This window comes from Mustela lutreola, chromosome 4 (assembly GCF_030435805.1).
Source record: "Mustela lutreola isolate mMusLut2 chromosome 4, mMusLut2.pri, whole genome shotgun sequence".
Classification (NCBI taxonomy): Eukaryota; Metazoa; Chordata; class Mammalia; order Carnivora; family Mustelidae; genus Mustela; species Mustela lutreola.
Genome location: NC_081293.1, coordinates 186,805,524 through 186,828,576, shown reverse-complemented (window position 1 = coordinate 186,828,576; position 23,053 = coordinate 186,805,524). Strand labels below are relative to the sequence as shown.

The 23,053-nt window shown below is 41.9% G+C and overlaps 1 protein-coding gene across 4 annotated transcripts in view; it reads left to right on the top strand.

Moving 5' to 3' along the window:
- DGKI (diacylglycerol kinase iota) overlaps nucleotides 1-23,053 on the top strand; it is a 436,523-nt gene that overhangs the window by 188,136 nt on the left and 225,334 nt on the right. For all 4 annotated transcript variants that reach the window (XM_059171955.1, XM_059171954.1, XM_059171956.1 and 1 more), the window contains exons 4-6: nucleotides 1,850-1,924; nucleotides 3,202-3,258; nucleotides 9,611-9,676. In XM_059171955.1, coding sequence (XP_059027938.1) covers nucleotides 1,850-1,924; nucleotides 3,202-3,258; nucleotides 9,611-9,676 — 198 coding nt within the window. The remainder of the gene's footprint in view (nucleotides 1-1,849; nucleotides 1,925-3,201; nucleotides 3,259-9,610; nucleotides 9,677-23,053) is intronic.

Sequence of the window (23,053 nt, the reverse complement as noted above, 5' to 3'; positions counted from 1 at the left end):
CACTGCAGTTTCCTTAGCATCACTGCAACTCTGATTGGCCAGTGACTCAAATGCCCCATGCATTTTCTGCAGGAGGTGCTACCTCCACGATCTCTACCAGGACATTCGAAGGAAACGGGAGAGCAACCTGAATTTGCTTACGGGCATTGTGCTCGCGAAAATCTGCAAACTAGAATCCTTTACCCTTGACCTGAGAGCTGCCGCTGCTACTACTGCTCCTCCTTTTCCTCCCCTCCTACCCCCCCTTCCTCCCCCCTGTCTTTTCAGTAGTAGAGCTGAGACATTTTCCAGTAGTGTGGCTAGACGCTTGGGTTTCTGTTTTTCTTTGTTCTTTGCAAAATCAATTGATTGTCAAACTTTTGCAATGTTCCAGACCATGTTCTTTCCTCGGGCAGAGAAGAGCTGTCTGCAAGGCGGTAACTAAACCTCAGTCAGCGGGTGTCTAGACTGCAAGTGGAGTTGCTGGAGGGTTCTGGGTGCCTCGTGGGAGGCAGAGAAGAATGTGCATAACCCATGTTGAACGCATGGAACCGTCTGGGAGGGAGCAGGCTGTGGCTGCCGAGTTCCTGGTACCACCCCTTCCAAGGGGATGGCTTGCAGTCCTTCTAAACTTACTTGGGAGCAGCAATGCCTCAGTTCTTGGCTCAAAAATTATATCTCCACAGGGGAAGCCACACATCAGAAGAGGGCAGTTTGCCAGCAATCTCTCCCAGCACCTTTCCTAAGAATAAGGACTCGAGGCTTTTCACACTTGGATGCTTTGAGTCCCCGTTTCACAGATTAGCTTTGTTATATTAAGCCGCTTTCCGTGCTCAAACCCCAGTTACTCATGCGGACCTGCCTTCTAGCCTGGGCTTTGTGGGGAGGCCCCAGTGTTTTTGCGTGGATTTTACGTGGCCCCGGCACGGTCAAAATTGCACCTGTTCCTTTCCCACCCTACTGCTTGTTTGTTTTTTTTTTGTTTTTGCTTGTTTTTTTTTTTTTTGTTTTTAATTGTTTGAGGAAGTATGCACCTCAAAAAGTATTTTATTGTGCATCAAAACTGGTACTGACCGTCCAAGAGGCCAAATTGGGTCATGCAGACAAGCATGAGCTCTGACCTGGGCTCCCCTGCTCTGCTGGGTCCTCATTATGAGACCTCACACCCCTTGCCACAGCCGCCTTATCTGTGAAATGGGAATAAAAGTACTACCGATGTCTTAGCGTTGTCGAAGGTTAAATGAGTTCCTGTTTGTGAAGTGCTTCCGAGTGCCTGACTCTCAGCGAGTCCTGCATTCATGTTAGCGGCTCCTGCTGCTATTTTTTACTGTTTATTGTTATTACCAGGTGGAGGAGTTAGGCTCGTCTTACTACTTTGCTGATGACTTGTGGGAAGACCCAAGTAGCTTTGTAGAGATTTATGCCTGGGATAGAAGCCTAAAGCGATTGGTCCCTTGGGATGTTGGCTCTTGAGCTTAGACCTAATTCTGTATGTTGGTTCTGCTGCTTAACTACTGCGTAAAAATGCAAAAAGATGAAAACAAGCCAAGAAACCCATAAAAATGGAGGCTACTAGTGCCTACGTTGTTAGGTTATAAAACTTTAGAAAGATAGAATAAGGAGCCTGGTTCATATTACATGCTCAATATATAGCAGCTACTATAAGTATTACATTTTGGAGAAAAGTCTAGCCACCCTAGGTCATCCAGATACAGAGGCAGGGGGTGGGTCAGAGACTCAAGTTCGCCATATTTTCATGTTCAACATTTGCTTATGTTTGCTTTCATTATGTATACTCTCTTTAATGCCAGGGAACTTTCCAGAGCAGACTGTTAACATTTCCTCTTGTATTTTGAATTGAATGTTGTAGAAATCGGCCCTGAGGAGGAAGTGTGCGGTCTGTAAGATCGTCGTCCACACCGCCTGCATTGAACAGCTAGAAAAGGTGAGACAGCGCCACCTGCTGCAGTGGTGGCTACATTGCAGGTGTTTGGCCTCCTAAGACCAGCTGTCACTTATTTTCAACTTTTTTCAAAACTGTGCCCCTTTCAAACACTGGAAGACCAGCCTTGTTACCAGGCTAGAGAGAAAAGCCTGGTATACAAGAATTATATTATTATTTTTTTACAGTGATAAACATTGCTATTCACCCATAGAATTTCCCACAAGATTTTTTTCTTTCCTTAAGAAAAATAAGTTCTTTGAAATCATTGTTTAGATTCGCCTGACGTTTGTGAGTTTCCTCTTCCTAAAGTGGAGGCAAAGAAGAGAGATCAGAAGGCAGCTCTCCTTCCTTCCTTGGGGCAGTGTTCCACTGGTACAGCACGAATGTGTGGGTGGGCTGGGGGTGACATCCCCATGGTGTCTCGCCTCCCGAAGAAGTAGATTCTGCAGAGTCCATTGATCAGTCATTTGTGGGAAAGGGGAGGCTCCAGGCGTGAATGTGTTGTCTGCCATCTTCTCTTTCTTGCCTCTCATCTCTTTCTACATGTCAGTCTCTCGGTTACCTATGTTTTTGAGCTGCTGCATGTTGAAATAGTTTCATCACCTGCAACATTCATTGTTTTAATGACCATGTTACCGATTTTTGCCAACTGCTGTTTTGTAGGGATGACTACTAACATTTATATGTATATGTGTGTTTGTGTGTGTGTATATATATATATATTTTTTTTTTTTTCTTTTTGCTGTCCCAACTCCATTTACTATGTCCTCATTCATCTCTATATTCCTTTCACCTTATCAAGTAACTAAAGAAGATGGACGTGTTACCGGGAGACCTGCCTGTGTGTAAAAGAAAGGCAGTACTGAAGACTTAAAGAAAATTTCTGTGTGTGAATTATCATCGTCACATTAAATATTCCTCAAGTTGATGTTGTCCTGCTTTTAAAATCTGAAACAAAGCTCCGTGATTTCATCTGCCTTACATATTTTCTCTTCCTCTCTATCTCCTTTTCTCAAATTTACAGTGTAAGGGGGTTATTATTTAGAGATGAGTTGATTTCATCAATGAGAATGAAGAGACATGCATTGGAGATACAGGATCACCTGGGGTCTCTATAGATTATCTAGGGTGATGATTTTAAGAGTTATACTGTGTTCCTTGTTCTTTGGGGGTTTTGTTTTGTAGTCTCCATATGTGTCACTGTTGCTTTGTTCAGGTAAGTCAGTATAGTCTGGTGCTTATCCCTAATGTAATACACTTTTCTTTTTAAATGACAGATTAATTTCAGATGTAAACCGACATTTCGAGAAGGGGGCTCAAGATCACCGAGAGAAGTGAGTGTTTCAGAGCTTGACTTCAGATACCACCTTTATTTCTCACTGATGCACTGGTCTAACAGGCATTCACCAGGGATTTAAAAACTAAAGTCTAGCTCCCTCCGTTCCACATTGGTTTCTGGTTAATACGTCAATAAATGCCCTGAGTAAAATCTCGCGTTCTCTTTAGCATGTGTGCACTGTCCTTTACTGTTCTCATGAAATGCACTGGGAGCTAAGATCTTAATGAACAGGTATAGAGGCGGTGGTAGAATTGAAGAGGTAAGAAGTAAATACCAATTTTATCACCTTATGGCCCGTTTTAATTCTATTTTCCAATTTTGAGTGGGTAGAAGCTATTGAGGGGATAGCATAGATACTGAGCTTTCCCATGAACTCTGAAACCAGATTGGCTTCCGTACTCGTCTAGATGCCATCTGATTTAGGCAGCTTACCCCGTCTTTCTGAATTGCACTGTTTTTATTTGCTAAGTCGTAGGGAGGAAGATAGTGGAAGAACTACATTCGGTGCTAGTCCTTGGCCTCACGGCCCAGTCGTGAAGACAAACAGGGAAACAGGAAGTCACAGTGAGGAGCAGTTGTTCTGTTAGTGGGAAGCAGTGGGGAGGACAGGAGGAGACCTGCACTTAGTCAGACTCTCTCGTTGGGCTCTTTTTTATTTTTTTTTTTTTTTTGAGGACATGGAGCACATGTGGAAAAGTTAGAGAAGGTGAGGTAGTTGGTAGAGGGTCTCAGCCTTCCTGTGTTATCCTGGAGAGTCTAGCTCCAGGTCCCAAATTGCGCTCTTCAACTGGCAAAACAAAAGCCTGCAATGAACAGAGCCCACCCTTCTTAGAGCACAGTTCAGCTGCCCAGGTGTTGGCCAGGGTGTGTGGAGCTCTTCATAAGACAAAGTGTGGTAAGTATCTCCATTTCATTTCATGCCCAGTGAGATTATTTTCAGTTCCACATATAGATTTAGCTCCTTGGAAACCTTCAGCTGGTGCACTCCTCAAACTAGCTCTGCGCACTGAGGAACAGGTGAGGGGAGGGAGACCAAGAGAAGGCGCTTCCTGGAAGAGACGGCAAGTAAGCTGAGGCGCAGAGGAGTAATGTAAGTGAAGGAGGGTAGTTAGGAGGTGACAGCCTTCTAGACAGAAGGAGCACATGCTCCCAAGCACAAAAACGAGAGAGAACATAAGAAGTACATGAAATCCAAGAGATAAGCAGGGGCTAGGCCATGAAGGTCCTTGTAAGCCATGTTACAAGTTGAGTGTTTCATCATCATGGTAATTGGGGGAGGGGCATTAACTATTTTTTTAAATTTATTTATCTTTTTGAGGGAGAGAGAGAGAAAGAGAGAGTGGGGGCGGGGAGGGGCAGAGGGAGAGGACGAGAGAGAATCCTAAGCAGACTCCCTGCTGATGCAGGGCTCGATCTCACCACCCTGAGATCATGACCTGAGGTGAAATCAAGAGTTGAATGTTCAACCAACTGAGCCACCTAGGCACTCTGGAGCATTAAACTATTTTAAGTAGAATATATTATTCTGGCTTCTGTGTGGAAGGAATACCATATATAGTTCAAGAGCAACCGTATTGGAGGCATGGAGAGAAATTAAGGAGCTCTTCTCGTGATGATCTGAACAAGGAGTAATACTGAGGATGGAGATAATTGGTACTTATGAATTTGAAGGGAATAAAATTGACAGGATTTAATCATTGATTGGATGCTGGACACAAAGATGGAGGAGCCCAGAGTAAACCAGGCTTCTTCCCTGGAAAACCAATGAGAATGGAGTGGGGTGGTAAGGTGATGACTTTAGTTGTAGAATTTTCAAGCGTGTGGTGTCCTTGAGACCTCAGTTGGAGGCACCCAGTAGCAAGCTGAGTGGGAACATGAGTTTGGAGCTTATGAAGAAGATTGGGTTAGAGATAAGACATCTTGAATCGTCAGCACGTATGTAGATAGTCAGTGAAGCTATGAGAATAGATGAACGTGTAGAAGAGGAAGAGAGAAGTTCTAGGAGTCCAGAGAGGGTCCCTGACATTTTAATGGCAATGAAGAAGACATTGTGAAAAAAGAATGATTTCACGGTTACGAATACCAGAAAATTGGGAGAAAACATGGAAGGAGGGTAGTTTGGGAGTGGACATTGTGGAGAGAGGAAAAATAGTTGTCCCCGTCTCTTGTCTTTTCCCACTGTGTTTGGCCATTATGTCAGCAATGGGAAGGTGATGGGCCTTACATGGGGTGAGGAACATGCAAGGAAAATGATAGGCTTGTGGGTACCCTCAGTGCCATCCGAGGGCACAACGGCGCTGGCCAGAAGATAACTCAGGGCCCTAGTGAAGGGGAAAATTAGAAGGAATAATTTTGTTGATAGTTTGTTAGTGAATGTTGGTAGGACTCCTCTACGTGGAATCTTTCTGGACCTCTAGGTTTTCCTAGACATAAGCTGTGTAGATTAGGTTATAATTTTAAGATTCTTTCATGCACTTTATGAGTAATACTAGGAATTGAACTTGCTGTTTGGAAATAAGTGAGCAAGTCTGCGATGTGTCTCTGCTAACAATACCAAGTACAAACCCTGAAATAATGTATCACTGAGATTTTAACACACCTATGTAATAGCCCTTTCCTTGCCCAGTACTTGAAGATAGTGTATGAATAGTTCAGAGATTACCGATGAACAATAGAAAGATGTTACAGCCTTGCTTTGCTATTTTTTCTTTTTTTAAAGATTTTATTGATTTATTTGACAGAAAGAGATCACAAGTAGGCAGAGAGGCAGGCAGAGAGAGAGAGGGGGAGAAGCAGACTCCCTGCTGAGCAGAGAGTCCTATGCAGGGCTCAATCCCAGGACCCTGAGATCATGACCTGAACCGAAGGCAGAGGCTTAGCCCACTGAGCCACCCAGGTACCCTTGCTTTGCTTATTTTAACAGCAGTATGTCCACACTCACATTTCCAGTATAAGGATTCTGACTCTAATCTTCAGCTCCATAATTTAGGAGATGTGAATAATAGTCAGAAGAGTATGAAAAATGAGTGTTTGGGAGTAAGGATTAGAAAACAGCAGTAAATTTATAGAAATTGGGTTTTTCCCCCCGATTGATACAGCAAATGATGAACCTCCAAAGTGGTAACTACACGAGTTGATCATCAAAAAAATTAGGTTCAGAATTCCATTCCACTCAACACACATTTATTGGATGATTGTTCTAAGTCTTAAAGCACTGATAGAAGGAATTCCTTTCAGGCCCAAGAAGATCTTTTCATAGGAAGATGCTTCACCTCTCAAATCGGAGCTCCATAAGGAAGGCAGTTACTCAGTGTCTTCTCAAGGAGAGCTTTTGTTTCAGTTACTTTCTCTGTGCTTTGATCTAGGACCCAATTTCTAGGAAGAATGATAATAAAAATATTTGACAACTTCCTGAGTCATACAGTAATATTTAAATAAACATTTTAAACGTGTTCCCTTACATTCCCTAAACAGATTAAACTACAGGGTATTCTCAATCTGTTTACCAAATGACACGTGTTGCAACATAAATGATTCATTAAGTCAGTCTTATAATTTCTAAATAATTGTTGACTCCTGGAAATTGTCGGTTTAATCTTCTGATTAGAGCTGTCACTAGCTAAATAACCCCATGAGTCAGCCCTGATTTCATAGGCAGTTGCATCAAATTCTTCCAACATTTCCCTCCTCGAATTGATAGTCATTAGGTGACTTACAGTTTCCATATGCAGAGAACTTCCCTTATCATCAATGCATTGTTCATTTTCCCACAGTTTCTTCTAAACTAACAGCAATTACAGTAAATTGTTCTCTCTTATAGTATTGTCCGACATTTTTGTATATTCAGTATTTCTACTACTGACGGTCACTGAAATCATTTCCTGAAGGAGCTTGATCCCAAGGTTCCAGAGCAGAGGAAAGGCACAGCGACACAGGGGTTCAGAGCGTAGGCTCTGTTGGGATTGAATCCTTGCTCTGACCCTTAAATCCGAAGTCACCACTCAATACCTTAGTTTTCTGATCTCTAAAAGGAGGATGATAGTGATAACTCAAGCAAAACCCCCGATCACGTGCCCTACAATGCTGTGAATTGAGACATGGTACAATTGGCAGCCAGCAGTGGGCAGGGTTCTCGTCACCTGAGTGGATGGAAGGCTGGCGTGATCAGCCTCACCTGTGAGTAGAGAGGTGCAGGGTCCAGCAACTTCATCCCCATTAGGTGGCAGGTTCTTGACTTGCTGCCACTGTTCTGAGAGCCCCAGCGGGCCAGGGGACCCAGCATTGTTTGTCTGATACTTAAACTGACACAGACAACCACCATCAGTTGGGCATAGCCCAGTCTTCTGAGTGTGCTGGGGGTGGGGGTAGGGGCAGTCCCAGGGGCATTGCTCAGGCAACGTGATTTGTTTTCAAAAGAGAGCTCATTGGGGCGCCTGGTTGCCTCAGTCAGTTAAGCCTCTGCCTTCGGCTCAAGCCATGATCTCAGGGTCCTGGGACTGAGCCCCAATCGGGCTCTCTGCTCAGCAGGGGGCCTGCTTCCCCTTCTCCCACTCCCCCTGCTTGTGTTCCCTCTCTCGCTTTCTCTTTCTGTCAAATAAATAAATAAAATCTTAAAAAAAAAAAAAAAGAAAAAGAACTCATTGGAACAGAATCCCAGAGACCTGCCAAAAATGAACATTCTAGTGGCTTAATAATGAGGGGGTAGAAAAGATTTCCAGTGTTAAAGCGGTGGGGTGAGGTGGAGTGCTATGGCAGTTAGGAAGAAGTCAGGAGGAGGGTAGGGGAACTAAACTAATCTATCAACCAGTATAGAAATATTTCAGTATTTTAACAACTCATGGGATTTTTCTGGTACATACCAACTGAATAGCAGCCCTACTCATAAAAATTCTCATGAAAATTAAAATAATTGTTACATTTAAAGCATTTTTTAAAGTACCTGTCACGTAGTACTCAAAAATATTATTAATTAGCTTCTTTCTGAGAACAATATAAGAATTGTGTCCTTGTTTTATTAAACTGCCTCAGTGGGAAAAGAAAGACAAAACTTAGACTAATTAGTGGGCCCATTATGCTTCTCTATATCTTATTATAGCTAAAAGACCATTATTCCTCTAGGATCTTTGTTTAGTTTTAACTTGAATTGATTTGGCATTATAAAGAGAAATGGAGGTGGCATTTTAGATAATGCTCATGTTTGTTCAAGGTATTTTTGTCGCTCTGAATTTCATTTGTCGATAGAACATTTTTTTCTTCAACATCGATCTATTTGCTGTATACCTACAACAGGGCCTGGCAAGATGTAGGCATCTAGTATTGACTGAATGGCTGGCTACATATTAAAGGGCCTTTTAAAGGGAAAATATAGGCTGTGGCCCGATGATAGACATGTTAGTGTCAGGTAAAATGTGCTTTCTCAGGAAAGAACAAAGGAAAAAAAGGAATTATTTTCTGTAAATATATAATAAAAATAAAACATAAAAAAAGTATATAAATACCAATAGGTCCAAGAAGGATGAATTGTATATATAAGTTTATTTGTGCCATTGGGCCTAAAAACAACTTTCTCTCCTATGATATATCCGAAGAGCAGTGGTGATGGGGCTCCTTAACTCCCTTCCTGAGGAGCGATCGACTATTTGGGAGGAAGAGGAAGTTCTGTATTTCCTATGATCCAAGAGGAGAATGGACTTTGAGAATGGATGAAGTATCTAGAGCCCCAGGACAGTTTAGACACACCGTCATCGCACAGCCATCACGATGGGTCCACATCTCTTGCCTCCGTCATCTTTGTCCTTGAACTTTTCCTTCCCTTCACTTTGACTAGTGACAAATTCTCATCCAGTATGTCCTGAATGAGACCTGTTTCTTCCCGAGACCTTAATTTCTTTAAGTTCCTTCTAAGGTGGATGTTTGGTGCCTGGCCTATATAAGGCAATAAAATACATATTTGTTTTTAAAAATGGATATTGCTGCTTCATCTTCTCTCCCTCACCTTTTTACTTCCCCAAGGGAATTTCAGTGACTTCCCATGTCTGTAGAGTGTTCCGCTAGGAAGGAAGCAGAGTAATAATGGCGTTACCGGGTGGCCACGAGGAAGACGTGGAGGGGGAGGGCATGATGAGCGGCTTCTACAGATCCAAAAGATCACTGGGCATGGGGGTGCCTTCAGTTTTCCAAGTGGATTCATGTTTATGGTTAAATCACACATGCACATATTTGGTTTTGTGCTAATAGGGGCTGAGATTATGGTTTATGGAAATCAACATGCTTAAAACATTTGAAAAAAAGAATAGCAATAGGGTTGGCAAATTGAAACCTACTCATTTAATGTTGTTTTCCCACAGAACTTTGTGCGTCATCACTGGGTACACCGGCGTCGGCAGGAGGGAAAATGTAAGCAGTGTGGTAAGGTAAGGGGCCCCGGCACCCCCACGGCCATCTCGAGAGGCTCCCCGGGCCTTCGTAAGCTCCTGTGGTAGATGAGTCCTCTCACGCTGAATCCAGGGCTCAATACATCTCCTCCTTTCTGAAAAGCCCTATGTCTCCAGGTCCCTTTCCTCAAGAGGTATTTCAGTTGTAGAACTCACTGCCAGAGGCAGGGGTCTTAAATCCAGGTATGAGCACGTTTTAAGAGAGATGGATATGCTATTACGGTGAATTTCATTGTGGATGGTTAAAAAAATAACACTTCTTATTTTGCTAAAAGCCCTTTCTGAGGACTCCTGGCCTGTCACACTTCTCACTCAGCAGCAGCAAATCTGTGGGTTGTTGGGACGCTCTACTTACACTGACGGCGTTATTGTGGTTGAGCAGAACTCAGCAGAGAAAGGACAACACAGAAGCACAAAATGTGTTGCTCTCTTTGGACCCCATCCCGTTCCTGGAAGGAGGTGGCCTCCTCATTTTGTGGCTGATTGTGTCTACTCTTTCTCTCTCTTAGTGTGACTGGTCAAAGGCCTCTTGGGGAGCAGGGTCACTGGGAAAAGGAAGGTGAGGGAAAGGGTGGATTCCTTGGGCCACATGCTATAAAACTCCGTCGATTCTACATGTGATTGACGCCAACAGATTTGGGTTGTGGCTTTTTTCATCATACAAAGATCTACTTTAGGAATATAAGGATCCCCTGAGAAGGTTAAACTGGTGGTGAATCACACTACAAGTTTTTTGGTTTTCTGGCTTTTTGTTTTTATTCAATAGTAAATGGGGCTCAGTAAAGGGAAGTTTTGGTTGGGTTAAGCAAGACTATTTGAAAGAATATATTCCTCTTAAGTTAATTCCTAATTTATTTATCGATATGACTTTTTTGGATCAAGCACTGGGATGAGCTGACCGACTAGCATAGCATTTTTGACAATAGAGGGTTGGAAATATTGGCTAGATGAGGTAGGAGTGTTGAGGGTGAGTGAGATTTGGAAAAAGTTTCATGAATTATGATGTTTTGACTGGTACTGGAAAGAAAATACCATACTGTAGCACCCGTTACCAAGTTTTTCTTTGGAAGGCTACCTATCTCTTCTTCAAGGATATGGCCTTCCATTATAACTGGTGTTATCTCCTCACTTCATGGTGACCTTTAGTTGGTTCCCTTCTGGCCTGTAAAGAGGACAGATGAAATAGGTTGAAAGGGGAAGAAGGTAAAAGGAAGATGAGGAGGAAGAAGAAGGGGGAGTACTGCATTCTACATATGGAAGGAAGTAGCCCTCTGCTCTTATATGACCTTCCTTCATTGGGTCCATCTCCCCTACTCTTTCTGGTGTTGCCTTGGGGCTTGGCGACTTTCTCTTGCTTAGTAGATTGTAGACTATCTTCAGCTTTCCCATGAGAGAGAGAGAGAGAGAGAGAGTGTGTGTGTGTGTGTGTGTGTGTGTGTGTGTGTGATAGAAGAAACATGTATTTAGGCACAGCCAGCTCTGAGGTTAGAGATGGGAATGGTAGGAAGGATCTGGACAAACAAGCTCTTTGCCTTGCAAACATATCTTCACTGGACAGCCTAGTAGCTGGCACTCCCCCAGTAACTTCTAAGCCACAAGAAAGTTGGAGGAATTTTATTAAAAGAAAATCAATAAACATATTTTGTGACAGGTATCGCCTACTGTCACATTATGCTCCATTTTCTGGCTTTGTCTTCTGTTGGCATGGTCAACCAAATGGGGAAAACTGGACTCTGTTGCTGTGACCATGTCTCCTTTGGTTCACCTGTTCTCAGGCAGCAATCTTGGAGTGCTCACAGCTCTCTATACATCATAACTATCAGCTGAGAAGTCAGTGATCCCAACTTTTCACACAATGTTCCCGTAATAATGTATTACTATATTCATCCCAATACGGCTGCTCACGGATTTGCAGAGACTCAAGCAGTTATGGGATGGGATGGTCTTAGCCCTGTTTCTCTTGCTGGACAGTAAATAATCCTTCTTTGGATCCTGGTTTATACTCTGGATTAAAGGAAAGCTAGTGGCTCTATTTCCATTTTATAGATTAAATGATCGCCAATTCATTTCAAACTTTGCTTCTATGCTTAATTTTCATCAGTAGGGTTGTACATTCTTACACATTCAGGGATTCTAAACCATCACACACCCTCCAACACACACTTATACACATGTCCCATATACATTATTCATAATTTACCCATTGGAATGGGGTGAAAAATAATCACGTCACTCAGCAAAACTTTTTTTTCTGACTGGTGGTTAGAAAACTTATGAGGTTGTTAGGGATTGTTTATAGTTAAAGATGTTGTGGTTTTAATTCCTACTTTTAAAAGTCAGAATAAAGTAAATATTTGGATTAATTTTCTCTTGAGCCTTGAACGTGTGTTTGGCTGAGTGTGTGTGGCACATGATAGATATCAGATGAGAGAGCTCATGATTCAGTTGCTCAGTTTCTTTAACATTTGCTGACTACCACAGGCTGCCATGTTTATGAATATTATATAATTTCAATTTGATTTCATTCATTGTCTTGTATTACATAAGAGTTAGGGTTTAGGCAGAAAAGAGCTAACATACTCAAACTGAAATCATGTATTTGATGAGTGTTTAATAGAGAGAATATTTAAAATGTGTGAGTAGAGGAGAAACTCCAAGGGATAGTGAAGAAGTCATCAAGAGCCATGGTCAAGGAAGTTGAGAGGCAACGTGGGGGTCTTGGGGCGTAGGAAAGAAATAAATGAAACAAGATGGGATTGGGAGGGAGATAAACCATAAGAGACTCTTAATCTCACAAAACAAACTGAAGGTTGCTGGGGGGGCAGGTAGGGAAAGGGTGGTTGGGTTATGGACATTGGGGAGGGTGTGTGCTATGGTGAGTGCTGTGAAGTGTGTAACCCTGGCGATTCACAGACCTGTGCCCCTGGGGCTAATAATACATTATATGTTAATTAAAAAAAAATTTAAAAAAAAAAGAGCCATGGTCAAGTCAACTCTGAAGAGGTGAGGACATGGAAGAACCCCTCCACAGGAGCTATAACTTTTAGTCACAAGACTTAGCCAGCCCAGGTGACCTACCAGCTGGGGGAATAAATACCCCAACCTCACTTACCTTCAGTACCTCCAGTGGCCAAATCTAGTAGAAACCAGAGCATGAGGGGCACTGTTGACATAACCCATGAAAGACGACTTTTTACAATGAGATGTGAAATAAAGAAAGATAGTGGATCTGGAGAGGCAGTGGGATTGATCTAGCAGATATTGTTTAATGTAAAGCTGTATTCAGCCAGTGATTAAAGGAAGGATGCATACTTACTCCACAAACCTATCTCTTACTGATCTTCACCACATCTACACATTCATTCAATTAAAATTCACTCAACATTGAGTTATCCAGAGTACTTTAAAAAAAAATCAATGTGCAAAGAAAAAATACATTCACGATTCTGGCTAATTTTACCTTTCATTATCGAAGGAACCAAGCCTTCAAGCCCAGCAGTATGGCAATTGTGAAAATATGCTTGTAAATCATAATTTGAGCCCTTATCTTTTATTTCTTCATTTAGAAACACATATAAAAGTTCTAAAAATAAATGTGCTAGCTAAACCTCCAAACACCAAATCTTGAAAGCAGTTTTTAATGCAACAGTGCATGGTTAAACTTTGGTCTACATTTTTGTACCTTCCAGTTCCCTAACCAAACACTGCATCATTTTGAATTATTTATCTGTAAGTTATATATACTATCATATAGAGTTTAAGTAAAAGCATAGCACTAATTAAATGGGAAACTATCAAAACTACCTTTTACTATAAAGAATATTATTATTAGCAACTAATTTAAAATGAACTTATGGTATGATATTTAAAATACATATGTTTAAAGGAAATATGTTCAATAGAAGTTTTTTATTGCAAAAAAGAATAAAATGCTTTAAAACATTCAATGAGGTATGGTTGAGATACTCTATGAATAGTGAAAGGGATTAGAGAAAAATAATGGGGGTAAAATAAAAATAATGACAAATACTGACTAGAGACTATGGGAGATGTTCCTTTACCACCATAAAACACCATTTTCTACTCATCTGGAAATGTGTGTCCCCTGGGGTCAGCTGTCAAGAGACCCTTGAAGGCAAGAAATGGAAGTTCAAGAGTGAGGATCTCTGCACTGGTTAGGCAGGTTTGGTTATTTGTCTGTGTGTTTGCTCGAAATCTTCTGGCTTTAACTTCGAGAGGTTCAGTCGGGGGGTGTAGAGTGGGTAACACAACCAGGGTGAAGAAATCAAGCCTCTCCAATAAACCCCTGCCAACATAGCTGCCGGGAGCCTGGCTTTTCTTTCTGTCCTTGGCTGAGTATTAAGAAAGGAGACAAGGGCAATTAGTATTCTGCTCTCTGCTTCTATGCATTTGACTTTTTGATGCCTCATATAAGTGGTTTCCTATAGTATTTGTCTTTCTGAGTCTTGCTTAATTCACTCACCATAATGCCCTTCAGATTCATCCAAGGAAGGGGAAATGGAGAAAGAATAGTTAAAGGGTACAGAGTTTCAGTTGTACAGGTTGAACGAAACCTTGAGATCTGTACAAGGTAGTGCCTACAGTGAACAATCCTGTATTGTAGACTTAAAATGTTGCCGAGAGGGTAGATATTAAGAGTTCTTATCACAAAAAACAACTACTAAGGAGGACAGGAGGAAACACTTGGAGGTGATGGACATGTTTATGGCATAGATTATGGTGATGGCTTCTTAAGTATATACTTATCTCCGAACTCATTGAGTTGTACACATTAAATATGTACAGCCTTTTGGATGTCAATCGTACCTCGATAAAGTGGTTTAAAAAAAAAGGAAAAAGAAAGGGTAAAAGAGCTGAGGGCTCAGAAGCTGTGCACTTCAGTCCCCAGGGGTTGAGTCACTCGGTTCTCACTCAAGTTCTGTAGAAACATTTTGCTATGGCGACTTCTCCCTGGTCTTTGGCTTGGTCAGTGTCCTGATAGTTACAGCTCATGTGGCGCTCTCATCCCTGTTGCTCTTTCTCCAGAAGTGCCTTCACTGGGAAGGCACTGGGCTGGTGCAGAGGGAGGAGTTGAACTGCAGTGAGGATGCCCTACTGGGTAATCTGGGTGCCAGATAGATTCTTCTAGCCGGCCTTGTCAGATAATAACTAGACCTGCACCTAACGATCAGGAGCAATTACTCCTGCCAAGATGATGACTCCTTCCTGTGCTTGCTACTCTCTTGACACAAAGATCCCAAAGTAACTGGCCGCAGTGGTAGTTTAAGGTTCAAGGGCCTCCTGTGATGTCCCATGGTAGAGATGTTCCCCAGCTGGGATTCAGACCCTGAGGGCCCAGGGTTCTGGGGATGGGCACCACAAATTCCCCAAGTGGCCCAATGGGAGGGACGGTAGACAGGACTGCTCCTATTCCAACTCCTTGGGTTCTGCATCCATGTATTTTACGCCGGAAACGACGGCATCATGAAATGATTATGGATTTAGTGAGCGTGCTGAGCCTAGAGCATGGTTCTCACAGGGTATCCTCTGAAAGCTAGATTCCATTAACACCTTCAAAAGCCATTCTGTCTCTCTGTTAGGCCTGCAACTCCTGGGTGGTGTGGGATGCCATAGGACCAGCATATTTCATGGCTGAAAGCTCACTTCTGCACCTTCATTGCTGTCAAATAGCTTCCTCCGGCTGACACAGTGTTATGCAGGATCCTGTGTTGGTAACAGATTTTGTAAGCCTTTGCAGAGTGGTGCTGACCAAAACCCAGCCGCAGGCAAAGGTAAACCCATGCCCCAAATGTGTGTTGATTTCAGTGAAGATCAGTTGCCGTCCCTTTCCACAGTGGAAAGGATTCAGTGTGATCAGTTTACCATCAATAGCTGGTTCTTCCCTTTGAAGGATGGTGCCATACTCAGTGCTCAGCCTTGGGAAGGGGCCGGCAGGTTAGACGTTCATCAGGGGCAGGAGTTAGTTTCGTTCTGGGGGGTGAGATCTCTTGCTTTTGGACCCAAACAATGTTCACCATTGCTGTCCTGGCCACGCCCCGGAGCCTGCTGCGCCATGGATGGCTCATGAGACTGTGGAGTCCTTGTTACTGCGCCCAAGTGTTTAGTTCTTATAGAGCGAGTGCTCTCTGGTGGACTTTAATATGTAATACCATGATCTCCTCTCCTTGTGCTTACTCTCACCTTATACTCCTTGTCTCTTACTCTCACTTTCAAACCTTAGAAGCTTCACTGATTTTTCTGTTTTTTCGTAGTGCTTATCTCCCCACCTTTTGTCTTAAGACCTTCGACTCTCATGTGTGCATCCACGTACCTCTTCCCCACACCTCCCTGTTTCCTTCCAAGCCTTTCATCAACTAGCCAAGCCATTCACCATTGCCCGTAAGTCCTTTTATACTCATGGGTCAGGCTACCTTCCTATCCTTTCACACAAAGTGGATGAGCAGCTGCCCTACCTGAAGTGATGTTCTTTGGAAGATTTCTTCCTATTTACAATTCTCTGGGCCATTCCCAAGTAGGCTTTAGTGAAGCCGTAGTCTGCCTTTGACCTGGACTCACAGGCCAACTTGACCCATCTGGAAACCAGTCTCAGCTTTTTCCTCCCCTGTGAGATGGTCATTAGGGACCTCTATATCTTCATCTTCATCGGTGTGAGTCAAATAAGAGGCCTGGTACTACGTGTAAGAGTGGATGATACGGGGAGTCTGACCCCCTCAGACATCTTTCTTGTGGTTTTTGGAATTGCTCATGCCAAATCCCAGATGGTCCCCATTGAATATAATGATGGATTGCAGCTGGGCCCACCCAACTTTATGGCTTTGTGATCTGACAGAATCCAGGTCATGACCTCCTGGTGATCTGTACTCAGGTAATTCTTCCAGCAGAGCACAGTAGCCTAGGAGTTGTTTGTTGAAAGATATGTGGTTCTCTCCTGCAGATGACACAACCCTGCTTCAGAATCCAATCTGTGTTGTGGTTCTCCCATTGGGGCTTGCCATTAACCCCACGGGGCATCTTTCCTCCTTCCCCAGTACCTCTAGTAGCATGGGGTTGTCTTGGTTGTATGACCCAAGTAATAGCGGGTACTTTTCTTTGTAGACTGGCCGTGGCTGCAGAGATGTTTTTGCACTGGGCCTCACTCTAAGTTGGAAGAATTTAATGTCATCCAATACATGGATCAGGACAGCCAACTTAATGTCATCCAATACATGGATCAGGACAGTATTCCTCAGTGCAGAGTATGCTGCCTCCAGAGCCCTAAGAGGCCTAGACGGTGCTGTGCTTCATTGCTAGTGGTCAAACTGTGGAATTCAATGATCTTTCCTCTAGATTGGACAGGATATTCTTGCATGCCCTTGACCACTGCTCTTTAGAAGCTTCATGATGTGTGGGACCTCTGTGTTTTCATAGTGCTTATCTCCCCACCTTCTATCTTATTAAGACTGTCCACATTCTTACCATTTCTTGCCATCCACTTAGACACGATGTCATTGATAGAGTAAACCTAGTGGTGTTCTGCAGAATATTTGTATGGTTCAGGTCTCTTTGCAGTACACTGGGATGCATTTCAGATGAGTCAAAAGCCCTGTTAACTCCACCAAATGATTGTACACAGTTGTTGATTCCCTTTTCAGAAAGGGATGGAAAATAATTCATTTGCCAAATCAGTGACCCCATGTCATACACTCATGGTCAGAAGATCCCTGCATTTAGATAGACCGGGTTGAATTTGTGGTAATCCGGTGTTATTCTCCAGTATAATATCTGTTTTTTTGTTTGTTTGTTTTAAGATTTTATTTATTTATTTGACAGAGAGAGATCACAAGGAGGCAGAGAGGCAGGCAGAGAGAGAGGGGGAAGCAGGCTCCCTGCTGAGCAAAGAGCCCAATGTGGGGCTCACTCCCAGGACCCTGAGACCATGACCTGAGCTGAAGGGAGAGGCTTTAACCCACTGAGCCACCCAGGTGCCCCAATATCTGGTTTTGTAGGAGCTCAGCTTGTGAATTAAATGGGAATATTTTGGGGACCATGGTCATGGCTTCTTGCAGTCTCTAAGGATGGCAGGTAAAGGGTAATAATTAAAAAAGAAACAAACAATACCATTGTCATAACTTAAAAATTAATCAGTTAATATCACCTGGTACCCATTACTTTTGAGAATGTGACATTGGTTTTGATTTAGATATGACTGGGAGGGTGGTTTACGGTTTCACCTGGGCTTCCTCCCTATGCCAGCTCTTGCACAACAGTCCAAGGAACCAATAATTGGAGTTATGCCAAATATACCAGATATGTCCACTCCAATTACACAGTTAGGGATTAGGGAAATTAATCCTTGTGGATTTGTGGAACCAGTAGACACTTTGTGAACCAGTCCTGGTCCAGGACTTTATTTTTTTAACTGGACCTCATACATCTCTACTCTAACAGGGTACCAAGATATTGCTTCATACCCAGCCAGGTCCTTGGGTATGCATTTCAACTTGGGCTCTTGTCCCAGGGTCTTTAGAGTATGGGGACATTTTCTGCCTCCCCAGTGTACAACTACTCAAGCAAATGTCTGTAGATCCTTCTAGTTAGAAGCTGGGGAAATGTTGCTATAGACCCTTGCTATGATCTTGTAGGATTTTTCTGTGGACTTGCTCTTTCTAATCAGTGAGTTTTATCTTTGAAAACTGGCCTAAGTCCAGAAATGAGGCAAAAGATTATGATTCTCTACGGGAGCATTTGTCCTCATATCTCTTAATCCTCCCTTCTTGATTTCTTTTCATGGTATGGATTGAGCAATACCCATTTTATCTGAAAATCCATCTTGCTGGGGAGGGAATGCTGTATTAACCATCTGATAGGTCTCCGTAGGTCCAGCCCCATTGGCTGCAACTTCAGTCTTGCAGTAATTGTACCCACCTTGCTTCAGTGGTTACGTGGCACCATATGGTCCCCATTATTTTGGGATTCCGTAATCCCAGTTGGTGTCAGAATGCTCACTCCATAAGCCATTTCATACCATCAGACCTATCCTACAGAGGAGAACTTCTCAACAGTGATAGTGTCCTTCTTACCAGTTTTTCATTGCTTTTTTAAGGGGAGTATCCTTTGCATCCTCTTGCAGAACAGAGTCAGCTGATGGATTTTCCTAATTTGTACCTAATACAGCAACTCCATCATGTCTATTTCTGTGAGACTTTCATCACTTCTCCTATCATAGCAATTCAAGAATTTCTACTTTACTTAACATGAAGCTTCTTTATTCAAGTTTTCAGAATGCCATTGAGTGTTAGCATCATTTTCTGGGGTTCCTGATAATATGCTAAATGCCCTACTATAGAGGACTGCTCCCACACTGAGAGACTCCTTTATCCAACTTGTAGTCCTGCCCCTTTTTATTCTGAACCCTCAGGATGCAGTCCCATGTATGCTTTCCCATTCCAGCTGGTACATCCTGGTTATGTCCTGCAGCCGATCTTTTGAGGTGTGATCTGTTCATTCTTAGTGCCTGTATACCAAGGCACATGGCTCTGGCTGCACATGTGCAGTTGATGTGACAGGTCATTAGGTCATTTGAAATGCTATCAGGAAGGGTAATGTAACATTAGATGGTGTTTGAAACTTGAACCAAAAAACAGTCCTCATTAAGTTGAATAGAAATGCCAGAATTGCTGTGGTAGAGGAAGAGATGATCAAAATGTCATGGAAATAGTGGCTATTAGGTATAGCTGGGAAATCCACCAGTTGACTATTAAACCCTTAGAATGAAGTCAAAATTATTTCTAGACAGCAGAATCCTTTCTTTCTCTAAAAGGATACATTATTTGGTGCTTTTACTTTGACATAAATTCATGAAACCAGGAGGGGCGAAATCTGAGTAATTTTGGCAAATTTTGTCTCTTTCTCAGCTGTCTGGGGGCTGTTATAGCAAAATAGCCCAAGTTTGCACAGAAAGAAAGTGTGCAGCAGAAGAGTGTTTTCCTCAATTAGTTAAGAGTAAAAGTACAGCCAGTTACCTCCTGGAATGTCATACTGTCAACAAGATTATAGATCATATGGCTTCTCTGAAAAGCTGCAATGATTTGCATTTGGTAACTGTAGTAACATCAATCCTATCTTTGGGAGAAGTTGTTTTTAAACAAAACAACCTGCTTGGTGAATATCATCAGTGTTATAATTTTATTGGTAAGTATCATAGGACAATGAGATGAAATTAATTTTCATGGATGATCATTATTGTATTGTAGCTGGTTGTCTCATTAGGAAAATACTTCCATAGAAGGAACTTCCCAGGTGTACTAGGACAAAAAAACAGACCCAACAGTTAGTTTCATATGCAGTTTGGGCCATGTTGCGTATAACAGCAAGTATCTGTATAAAACATTTTTGTCCTCAAATCCGGGTAGTCATAAAAATATAAAATATAAATATCACAGTTAAAAGTAGTTAACATGTAGATTAAAATGTAAATCAGTAGCCATTGTTATAGGCCTAATCCTAATTATTCCTTAATAGGCAAGGTCCTGGGTTGCAAGCCATCTGCTTCGATGAAGTCATCTGTCTCTGAAAGGACTAAGTTCTGGAAATCATATCTTAGACTCTCCATATAGTCTGACAAGTTCATGGTAGCCATGTTAACTTTACTAAGATGACGGTGCCCCAAATTTTGCTTCCTCAATATATGATCTGTAGTTTATAGCAGGAGCCTTCAGATAAATTAATGGGAAAAGCAGAAATGATGAGGATAATAAGACTGACGAGCTCTGATTAATGCATTGTAATTAGCAGCAGCATTAGAATGGAAGGACACAGAATGTTTTATTGAAAAATAATAAAGTGTCAATCTGTGTGTGTAAGTCAGCAATTATCCTGGAGCAAGAGCATATTATGGGCAATAAAGGCATCGATAAATTTTCAGAGCCTTTAATTAATGCTATAAAGTGTATTGTAATTAAACCCAAGAGGCAAGAATTTAAGACTTTTTGAAGATCATTTTAATAAAGCCACCATAGATTCATAATTTATAGCACTGTCAGAAATTATAAAAACATTGCTTCCTACAATTCTGTTTATAAAGACATCATTTATTATCATTCATTTTAGATGACCACATAGATTTACGTTTTGGAAAATCTTGAGTATTCATACAAATTTTAGCTTAAGACTAGCAAAACAAGTATAGGAAATTTAGGAAGTTCAGGTAAATTGGATTCTCTATGAGTAAATAAACTCTAATGTTGCATAAACTAGAATATTAATTCTGCCATTTTGGGGGTATTTTTTTTATTCCTATTAAAGTACAGTCAGCACAATGTTGTGTTAGTTTCAGGTGCACAACATAGTGATCTGACATAGTGATCGTGTTACGATCAAAAGTATAGCTTCCGTCTGTTACCATACAATGCTACAAGAAATCATTGGCTGTATTCCCTGTGCTGTACCTTCCATTTCTGTCTTATTTATCCCCTAACCAGAAGCCTGTACCTCCCATTCCCTTTTACCTGTTTTGCCCATCCACGCACACCCCTGTCCTTTGGCAACCATTGGTTCTCTGTATTTATGGGTCTGTTTCTGTTTTTTGTTTGTTCATTTGTTTTGTTTTTTAGATTCCCCAGAAAGCGAGATGATATAATATTTTTCATTCTCTGACTTAAGCATAATACTCTCTAGGTTCCTCCATGTTATCTCTATGACAATTTCTTTTTTATGGCTGAGTTCCTTTTTTTCTGACAGTGTGTGTGTGTGTGTGTGTGTGTGTGTGTGTGTGTGCATGCGCGTGAGCGCGCACGCACATACATCTTCTTTATCCATACATCTGTGGACACTTAGATTGCTTCCATATCTAGGCTCTTCTAAAGCTGCACTAGCCTAAAGGGTGCATATATCGATGCTACTAAATTTTCCCTGTGAGAAGACCAAGGAAAAAGGCATATTATAAAAATAGCCTAATATCTACTGATTAACATTGTCAGGCAGGGTACACATATCATGGAAGACTGGACTAATAGTTTGTCAAGGGGAAATGTCAACAGCTTGTACGTACTAGGAAAGGGATTGGTTTATGGTGGTTTTGTTAATTGAAGAGTAGAGGTTGTACTCTGGATAGGGCAAAATTCGTCCACGAGTCTCTGGGTAGTTGGTCAAAACAATTGTCACTTTTTATTTGTTGGGGGAGAAGGTTTTGGATTGGTTAGATTAGATTGGTGTAGGTCTGTGCCTGGGTCACTCAACAGTCAAACAAATACCCCCCCCCTTTTTTTTTAAGATTTTATTTACTTATTTGTCAGACAAGTAGGCAGAGAGGCAGGCAGAGACAGAGGAGGAAGCAGGCTCCCCGCTGAGCAGAGAGCCCGATGTGGGGCTCTATCCCAGGATCCTGGGACCACGACCTGAGCCAAAGGCAGAGGCTTTAACCCACTGAGCCACCCAGGCGCCCCACAAGTATCCTTTTTATAGGCTAAAAAGATGTTTTCAGTTAGGTGGCTGTGGGTCTACTCTGGGGTCACTCAAAGGTCTTAGCTATGTATCAGCTTCAGCTGGTGGTGCTCAAATGTCACAGTTGTTTGTGAGCCTAAGCTGGTTAAAAGCATTTGCACTGAAACAACACAACCAGTTTGAGATCTTTAGTGAGGTTCTGCCCGGATTGGAAACATTCCCTTTTTCAGTGTATTAAGTAGCTGTGGTATTTATATTCCATTGGGTAAGCTTATAAGAGTGTTAAATAGTTTTATTTTAGAATTTCATCTCATTTTTCTAGAAATAATGAACTTGCATCTGATGCACATTTTAGATATCAAATATACAATGTGTAAAAATATACATATTTTTCAAAAAATTATAGAAAGTACTTGAGCAAAAATACTTCAGGTTCTCTGTTTGGAGATAAATATTGGCTTAGTCTTATGATTCCCTTGGGTTTGCCTTTTGCAATAGTTTGTGAACCTTGGACATGGGAGCAGATATGCAGAGATTTATTTTGTTTTTATTGTTTAAAATTTTGGAGGCAAGAGCAGCATCAGCAATTCTGTTGGATAAAATGAAGTCAAACAGAGAATCAGGCAGAGGTCAGGAGATTTCCTTATCCAAACCTCAGTTAAGTACACAAACAGTAAAATCATTTGTTTGTTTCAAGTAAAGCCTCCCCCCCCCCCCAGTTTAAACCAAGGCCATAGAACTGAGGGCCATTTGGTATATGCCCTAGATTACAGGAGAGAAAGATACAGCAGAGCTGCTCAGAATAAATGTTGTTTAAACTTTAGTCCAAGGACTCAATTTCATTAAAAAACTCAACCAAAAAAAAAAAAAAATGACCTTATCTCTCAGGGTTCATGGCATTTATATTTATAATTC